We start from the raw sequence: 9,273 nt of genomic DNA on the forward strand, positions 1-9,273 counted from the left end.
AATGGGTTTATTTACATATAATAGACACATGCTTCTAATGTTATATTTGTAGAGAGAATTTAAAGGCCATTTAGTTAAATCTGTAAATATCAATGATATAAATGTTACTGAAGCATTGAAAGTGACAAGCGCCATTTTGAATTTCTTCTTTGTATCTTTTATCTAGGTGTTTGCTTTGTCCACGCACCCTTATGGCTGCCGAGTGATTCAGAGAATCCTGGAGCATTGTCTCCCTGACCAGACCCTCCCTATTCTAGAGGAACTTCACCAGCATACAGAGCAACTTGTACAGGTACTGGAGTTGCCAGTAGATAAAATGAGCAAGCGCTGGTGGGCTTCTGTAGGCCCCATTCTTGTGTGTGTTGTTAGCATAAGTATCTGTTCCAGAAAAGGTTGATGTGTCCTTTTGTTTTTGGACTGGTGATTGAACCCAGGGTGCTTACCCACTGAGTCACATCCCTAGCTTTCTTTATATTTTATTTTGAGTCAGGGCCTTTCTAAATTGTTAAGGTTGCCTTTGAACTTGTGATCCTTCTCCTTCGGCCTCTGGAGCCATTGGGATTTCAGGGTGTGCACCACTGTGCCCGGCTTAATGTATTTTAATTCATGCTCTTTGAATCTTTTGGGCATGTTTTCATAGCAGGGTGGTTAGTGTCTTGAACCTGGGCAATGAGCACTGGCCAAGCCTATAGCTGGGAGGTATAGCTTTGAGAGCTAGGGTGGACTGTTTATCTCAGACAGACTATTTAATCCCTCAGAGTCTCAATCTCATTATTATCCAATGAACTAAGTGGATTAGGTGATTTCTTCTTTTTTGGCTTTCTACTTTCTATTTCTGCTTCTTCCAATTATTAAGTAATTAGACCTGCCTATTTTGTGGGACATGAATCTTTCCAGTTTTTCCTCCAGCCTAGAAAGGTAAAGGAATTTGTACATTTCTGTTTAAGAATAATGACTCTTTACTCCCTCCCTTCCTCTTCTAAAATGATATAGGCCTACTTTTCTATATCTAGTAATTTATGAAGAACCTAACCAGAGCTTCTGGGCATAAACATGTGGAGAGAAATATTCCATTGTCTAATAATGTGTTCCTATTTTGTAATGACAGGGAAAAATTACCTGTCTATTAAAAAAATTCTTGTGTTCATTAGAGCCTTCCTGGCGCTACAAGAAAGATAGGTGCTAAAGACTTAGGGAACCTGCCCGGAGTGGTGGCTCATGCCTGTAATCCCAGCTGCTCGGAGGCTGAGGCAGATCAGGAGTTCAAAGCCAGCCTCACAATAACAAGTCTCTGAATAAAATATTTTAAAAGACTGGGGATGTGGCTCAGTGGTGTAGTACCCCTTATTCAATCCCAAGAAATTAGGGAACCCACAGAACTGGTTTTTAACTTAAATTTTCTTTCTATTGTTGCTTCTCAAATAGGATCAGTATGGAAATTATGTAATCCAGCATGTATTAGAACATGGTCGTCCTGAGGATAAAAGCAAAATTGTAGCAGAAATTCGAGGCAATGTACTTGTGTTGAGTCAGCACAAATTTGCAAGGTATGTGCTTTCAGTTATAAAGCTGGTTTTCTAGAAGAGAGGGTTAAGTAGTATTTCAGCTAAGATAAAGAATTAGTGGTCATTCTCTTCTTTTTGATGTTTATTTATTTATTTATTTTTATTAGTACATACAGGTTAAAAAACTCAAATAGTTCTACAAAGCATGGACCATAAGAGGTCCCTTATATAACTCCCTGAGAAACTAGCCACAGTGAAATCTGGGGACTGTGTTTCTAAAGTATTACACTTTACTTCACTGGGCATTTTATTAACTTAGTGTTTTGGAATTGTGAAATGTTCGTGAGGCAGGCTTCTTTCTGGCTGAGAGAGGCAGTTGGCCATGTCTGCGCAGGCCTTAGTGTTCTCAGAATCTCTTCTCCAGCTTCAAAGTGTGCAGGCTTAAGAATGCAGTGAGATTGTTTTTCCTAGGTTGGCAAAGGTGTTTTTGTTAACTTGTAAGTAGCAGAGATTGGAGAAAAATTGATGGCTCTTCCTTGTGGTCAGCCTTCTGAGTTGATTCTGTATTTCCTGTTTCCCACATAACATAGTTCTTTCTATTTTTAGGATATTTTCTTTTCTGTTTTTTAGGGTGAATTGCAAGGCAGGTAATAGGACTCATACAAAAACCTTGATGTTTATTAATGTTCCCTTTTAATTTGTCGAATCTTACAACATTGCAGCATGGAAACTAGAGAAAAGAAATGCAGCACCTAAATGTGTGTGCTCTGGTATATAAGGCAGGAGATTCAGTGAGACCTCACTTGTTAGTTAGGCTGCCCTAGAAAGTAGCCACCTGTGAGTCATTGGCAATTTCCAGCCTACAGTGAAGTGGCCATCTCACAGAATAGTTAGCAAAGTGCTATGCACTAGCTGTATGCTCATTTCTGGTTGAGGGTTTTGTGACCTGGAGCAGCTCTTTCCCGTTTTGTGAACACTTTGTGAAGCCTTCAGCGCATCCCACCACCACCACCATGTGCACACATAAACCTCCAGTTCTCCCTGCCAGGCGTCGGTTCGACTCCAGCAGCGCAAGCACATGGCATGGGCATCGCTCATGACCCTGCACAGTGTCGTCTCACAGCACCAAGCCGCAGTGCACAGTCACTGTGGGATGGTAAACGGCCATCAGCGCGGCAGCATGTAATTCAGTCAGCATCTGTAGCCCTGTGGGTTACGGGAATACTGCTCTAATGGAACTGCACCCCTCCTTTCCTTTCTCAATATGACATATTTGTGAAATGTTTAGATGTATTGACAAACTTTGGGTCTTCTTATACTCTTGAGAGATAGCATGTGGTAGTTGACCAAAAGTGCCATGGCCCTGCCTTGTGGGTTCCTTCAGCAAGACTAGAGTTTCTGCCAAGTATCATGCTCTGTGCTAATAGCAGGTGATAGACATCAAGTGAGGAAAGAATTGATAGATTTTGATAAATGTTGAAATAATAATCAGCCAATTGGGATGTTAACAAAACCAGTCCCATAAACTTGTTTTTTTTATTCATCCAGGCTTGTTACCCTCACCTCATGGAAGTTTAGGTCCCCACCCCTGAAAGACCTAGTCTCAGACATGATTCACTATTGGACACATCAGGTGGCAGAGATAGACTCTTACAGAGCCAGACAGTGGATACACTAATTCTCCACGAATGCGAGATCTCTCTTGCTGCTAATCCTGAGTGAGGGGAGAGGCTAGAAGCACAACCTAAGAGGGGATCCTCTTCTGACAGCTGACAATGGATTCGTCTCATTACAGCAATGTTGTGGAGAAGTGCGTCACCCACGCCTCACGTACAGAGCGTGCTGTGCTCATCGATGAGGTCTGCACCATGAACGATGGTCCCCACAGTGCCTTATATACCATGATGAAGGACCAGTATGCCAACTATGTGGTCCAGAAAATGATAGATGTGGCAGAGCCAGGCCAGCGGAAGATTGTCATGCATAAGGTAGGCTGGCCAGAAACTCAAAAGAGAGAAGGTGTGCAAGACATTTGTGTGTTTCTGCGGAGTCTGCCACTAGATGGTGCCCTGTGCTGCATTTCTTTTTTGTCTGTCTCTCTCTGCCCCTGGTCCTATGGGCTGATGCCCAGGGCTCTCTACCACCAAGCTACATCCCTGCCCTTTTTGTGTTTTAGTTTTGAGACAGGGTCTTGCTGAACTGCCCAGGCTGGCCTCAAACTTGCAATCCTCTTGCCTCAGCCTCCTGAGTTTCTGTGATTACAGGAGTACATTAATGCTCCTGCCCCCCCCCCCCCTTTTTTTTTTACTGCGAAGTTGCCATTGTCCACATGTTTACCTCTCCTGCTAATAACTCACTGTGTAAACCTTGTAAGCTCTCTCTCTCTTTTTTTTAATCTTTATTTTATTTTTATGTGGTGCTGAGGATCCGAACCTTGCACATGCTAGGCAAGCGCTGTACCGCTGAGTCACAATTCCAGCCCTGTAAGCTCATTTTTTTAAATGAGATTTTTCTTCATAACCCCTAAGAGATCACTTTATTATTAATTTAGACAAGTAAACCTGCCTGCCTTATTTTCTGTTCTCCCTCCTCCCTGTTCACCCATTCCACCAGCGCTCACTGAACAGCTGCCTGCCCAGTACACTGCACACCTGGCACATTGATCTGGGTGGCTCAGAGACAGCTAAGACCTCTCTGCCCTCAGGCTGTGGGGTCTGGTGGGGAAGAGCAATGGAAAGCAGAGGAACACGTGTGAGAGGGTCCCTTCTCCCTTCACTGTGTCCCCCAGGGAAGGCAGGGAGACAAGACTGAGAGGAGTTAGGGGAATGGAGACAAAACTTTGAAAAGTGGGGAACCAACAGAGAAGTCCCCTGAAGAGGAGGTCCACAGCTTCAGGAATAGTCAGAGCAGATCCACCCAGCACCACCCAGATCACAGCGCCCAGGAGGCAAACTGAGCCCGCGGGCAGGAAGGGCATGCTCAGCTGTGTTTGTGCCAAGCAGTGCCCTGAGCCTCAGGGTGCACTGATCTGAACCCTTAGCCCTTCTCAATGCAGGGGTTGCTGCTGTCTGGCAATGATGACCCACTTGCCCTCACTGAGAACAGAGTTCGGTAATGAGAATCTTTGTTACGGACTCAATTCTGAGCCAGACAGACACCCTCCACCTCCTGTGCAAACCCACCCAAACCACACCACACCACACCATACCACACCATGCGAGGCCACCACACACCACACCACTGCACTGGTGCTGGCAATGACAGTTGAAGTCTGGGGGATTCCAGGGTCCTTCAGACAGGAGAGTTTCACAGAGAGGTGCGTGGAGGCACAGGAGTGTTGGAAATGTCAAGGAGTTTAAGCCCATCCATTCATTCCTTTAGCAAATACTAAGTGTGTGCTCTATGGCAGGCCATCCTCTGCACAAGCATTATATGGCTACACCAAATTATGTGTAGATTAGTGTGGTAGTGTCAGGGAAATAAGGATTGTGGGTGGGAGCATATAAGAATATGTCAGTATGCCTCTGACATATGGGTACGGACAAGGCCCCCTATATGTGTAACATTTGAAAAACCTTTCCAGGAAAAGGGAACAAGGTGGGTAAAGTCTTGGGGCAAGAGAGATGACTGTACTTTATATTCTAGAAAGTCCAGCAGGACTGTGGTGATAGCAATGTGTGTACATTTCAGATAAGTGTCCTGGCTGCTGAGCAGGCATTGTAACTTGGAGGAGTGGTAAGATTAGACAGGAGATTGTTAAAATAGTTAAGCCAGTAACTGGTGACAACTTTGGGATGGAAGAGAAGTAGACAGAATTGGGGAGTTGGAATCAGCAGGGTTTTGCAGATGATTGGTTGGGGGAGTCAAGGAAGGAATGTCCTTAGGTCTTCTTCCCCTCTTTTATCACTAGGTGGTGCCCTGTCAGCAAAGGGAACATTGGGAAGAGAGTGGGTTGGTTATCTTTGACCTCTTATTAAGCCAAATAAGAGACCAGGGCACACCAGGATTGCACACATGTATGTGCCTTCTTGTTGTTATTTTACTGGAAGACAGTTAAAGATTTTTAATAAGAGACGTGACTCGCCAGCCAGCCATAAAGGTAAATGAGTTGAATCTCACTTAGTTTTCAGGAGAAGAGCTACCCAAATCAAGGGGATCCTTAACCTTAAGTTCTAGTGACAAAATGTAGCATTATTCCATTCTTCCTCCTTTTCTCCTCCTCCTCCCTCTCCTCCCTCTCCTCCCCCTCCTCTTCCTCCTCATCTCCCCCTCCCTGTAAATATGGACACAATACCTTTATTTTTATGTGGTGCTGAGGATCATCAGACCCAGTGCCTCACACATGCTAGCCAAGTGGTCTACCACTGAACCCCAGCCCTTGCATTCTTTATTTTAAAGACAAGTTTAGGGAGGTAGGCAGGTTTTTGCTTCCACATACCTCACGGTTGGAACCAGTTGCTTTCCTCCTAGCACTTAGGTGGGAGTGAACTATGTGATTTGTGTCTGAGGTCCTATGTGAGTTTCATCGGTGGTTTCTAGATCTACTTGACCCTTGGTTCATTTGAGAATACAAATGAACAGGCCGGGTCATCACCCTCAGAGCTCTCATTCTAAAACACCCATCATCTCTGGCACTTTGGGCCTGTGTTTATGTGCATTAGGGCGAGTTTGGATATGGAAACAGGTTGATAAACCATGGTTCTTTATGTTTGTGTGGAAAGACTGAGGGTTGAGCAAAAGGTAGTAAACACTGCTGAAGTGTGTAGAATAATGGGGCCCATCTGTGGCCCCCCTAATGGAGAAGCAGCCCTCTGCTTATCAGAGATGCTCAGGACTTGGGGAGCTGGATGAGCTCAGGGAGAAGAGCAGGAGAAAGCCTCTAGAGTTGAGCAGGCAGCTGGGTCATAGAGGGGGAGGGTGAACCCAGTGCCTCAGGGTGCTGGGAGAGCACAGTGGGGAACAAATGGACTTTTGGGGGGATCCTGGCAGTTTGGGCTCAAATACCTGTGCCCTTACCAGTCATTTGATCTTTTTTTTTAAGAGAGAATTTTAATATTTATTTTTTAGTTTTTCGGCAGACAACATCTTTGTTTGTATGTGGTGCTGAGGATCGAACCCGGGCCGCACACATGCCAGGCGAGCGCGCTACCGCTTGAGCCACATCCCCAGCCCCCCAGTCCCCCAGCCATTTGATCTTGATGTTGATCCATCCAACACATGGATGCACCTTGTACCTACCATTTTTTTTCTCCCCACCATTAAAATGGGGTAGCCATCCTAGCTTATAATCTTAAATTTTTATCAGTATTAACTTCCTGTGAACTTAGAGAGACACGGTCAGGATTAATGGTGCCCACATCTGAAAACCCCCACTGCTTAAGTGACCTGGGTGCTGAGCCTGGGGCCAAGGGGTCTTGCCGGTGTGTTTGTGGGGAAGTGCTATGCACTCTGAGATGGTCATTCCGGATGTGCTGTCTCCGTGTGCTTCTGGGAGTGGCCCGTGGCTGCCAATTTCCCTAGCACTCCCACCTTGTGCCAGTGCCCTACTGGTTGGATGGGTTACTCTCAAGATCTCAGGGGATTTGGCTGGGCCAGTGGGTTTGCTGTCAGAAATGCACATGTGTGCGGACTGTGGTGGTGGATGGGAGCTCCCTGGAGCCAGCCAGTCTCTTCTCAGGCCTGCCTGTTATAACACATGCTGTCCTTCCTCCCCAGATCCGGCCCCATATAGCAACTCTTCGCAAGTACACCTATGGCAAGCACATCCTGGCCAAGCTGGAGAAATACTATATGAAGAATGGTGTGGACTTGGGGCCCATCTGTGGCCCCCCTAATGGTATCATCTGAGCAGTGCACCCCTCTCCCCATTCCCGCTGACCTCACTGGCCCCCTGGCAGATCCAACCAGCAACCAGAAATGTCCTAGTGTGGAATCTGAAATAGGCAATCGGTTGCTCCGGGATTGCTCCCTCCTCCAAAAAGGAATCAAATCCACAAGTGGAAAAGCCTTTGTAAATTTAATTTTATTACATATAACATGTACTAATTATTTTTTTTAATTGACTAATTGCCCTGCTGTTTTACTGGTGTATAGGATACTTGTACATAAGTAACCAATGTACATGGGAGGCCACATATTTTGTTCAATGTTGTATCTATATTTCACGTGTGGAAACTTTCAGGGTGGTTGGTTTAACAAAAAAAAGTTCAAAAAAAAAAAAAGAAAAAAAAGGTTTTTAACTCATTTGCCTCGCTGGCAAGTTTTGCAAATAGCTCTTCCCCACCTCCTCATTTTAGTAAAAAATAAAAACAAAACAAAACAAAAAAAAAACCTGGGAAGTTTGAATTTTAGTTAAATGAACCCAAACTGGCATTTAACACTGTTTATAAAAATATACATATACATATGTATATATATATAAAATGAACAAATCTTTCAGAGTTGCTGAAGCTCAGTTTTTGACATTAAGTTTATGAGACTTCTAAAAATTGCTCTTTTTTGGAGACTTTTGCTGAGAAGAAGGTGTAGTCTGAGCTGCAGGGAGGAGGTGTGAACACCAGAGCGGCCTTCGGCCGGCGGGGCGACTGTTTACTGCCTACTGGATTTTTTTCTGTTAACATTGAAAGGCAAAATCTGATTATTTAGCATGAGAAAAAAAATCCAACTCTGCTTTTGGTCTTGCTTCTATAAATATATAGTGTATACTTGGTGTAGACTTTGCATATATACAAATTTGTAGTATTTTCTTGTTTTGATGTCTAATCTGTATCTATAATGTACCCTAGTAGTCGAACATACTTTTGATTGTACAATTGTACATTTGTATACCTGTAATGTAAATGTGGAGAAGTTTGAATCAACATAAACACGTTTTTTGGTAAGAAAAGAGAATTAGCCAGCCCTGTGCATTCAGTGTATATTCTCACCTTTTATGGTCGTAGCATATAGTGTTGTATATTGTAAATTGTAATTTCAACCAGAAGTAAATTTTTTTTCTTTTGAAGGAATAAATGTTCTTTATACAGCCTAGTTAATGTTTAAAAAGAAAAAAAATAGCTTGGTTTTATTTGTCAGCTAGTCAGACAGTAGCGAGATCCTTTCTAAATGTTATTCAAAATGATTCAGTTCACACTAGTATTTTTTTTTTTACCCTAAAAAGTAATGTTTTGCTTATTTTGTGAAAGTCAAAAGGACGTGCAGAAGTTCAGCCCTGTCCCAGCTTTCCCCACACTCAGCCCCTTCACCTTGTAAAGTGTGAATTGCCCTTCCTTTTTGTACAGAAGATGAACTGTATTTTGCATTTTGTCTACTTGTAAGTGAATGTAACATACTGTCAATTTTCCTTGTTTGAATATAGAATTGTAACACTACACGGTGTACATTTCCAGAGCCTTGTGTATATTTCCAATGAACTTTTTTGCAAGCACACTTGTAACCATATGTGTATAATTAACAAACCTGTGTATGCTTATGCCTGGGCAACTATTTTTTGTAACTCTTGTGTAGATTGTCTCTAAACAATGTGTGATCTTTATTTTGAAAAATACAGAACTTTGGAATCTGGGTTTGTGCTTAATTTTAACCCCCTCCCTGCCTGCCTGAACCCACCCCCATACAATGCCCCAGGACAGCCTTTTCCTTCTTTCTGCTTGTTTTGTGAGGGGTGTTAGGGTGGGGAAAAATTGGAGTAGGCCTGAGTGTCAAGCTGATGGCCCTTAAGCCCAATTTGATTCAAAATTGTTTGCGTTTAATCTGCCCAACTTCCTCC

The 9,273-nt window shown here is 43.6% G+C and overlaps 1 protein-coding gene across 16 annotated transcripts in view; it reads left to right on the plus strand.

Annotated features, from left to right (window-relative positions):
• PUM1 (pumilio RNA binding family member 1) overlaps nucleotides 1-9,068 on the plus strand; it is a 123,337-nt gene extending 114,269 nt beyond the window's left edge. For all 16 annotated transcript variants that reach the window (XM_081308370.1, XM_081308380.1, XM_081308383.1 and 13 more), the window contains 4 exons: nucleotides 167-292; nucleotides 1,426-1,547; nucleotides 3,301-3,493; nucleotides 7,221-9,068. In XM_081308370.1, coding sequence (XP_081164496.1) covers nucleotides 167-292; nucleotides 1,426-1,547; nucleotides 3,301-3,493; nucleotides 7,221-7,352 — 573 coding nt within the window. In that variant the 3' untranslated portion in view covers nucleotides 7,353-9,068. The remainder of the gene's footprint in view (nucleotides 1-166; nucleotides 293-1,425; nucleotides 1,548-3,300; nucleotides 3,494-7,220) is intronic.
• The last annotated feature ends 205 nt before the right edge of the window (nucleotides 9,069-9,273 follow it).

This window comes from Spermophilus citellus, assembly GCF_964194105.1.
Source record: "Spermophilus citellus genome assembly, chromosome: 9".
In the NCBI taxonomy this organism is placed as follows: domain Eukaryota; kingdom Metazoa; phylum Chordata; class Mammalia; order Rodentia; family Sciuridae; genus Spermophilus; species Spermophilus citellus.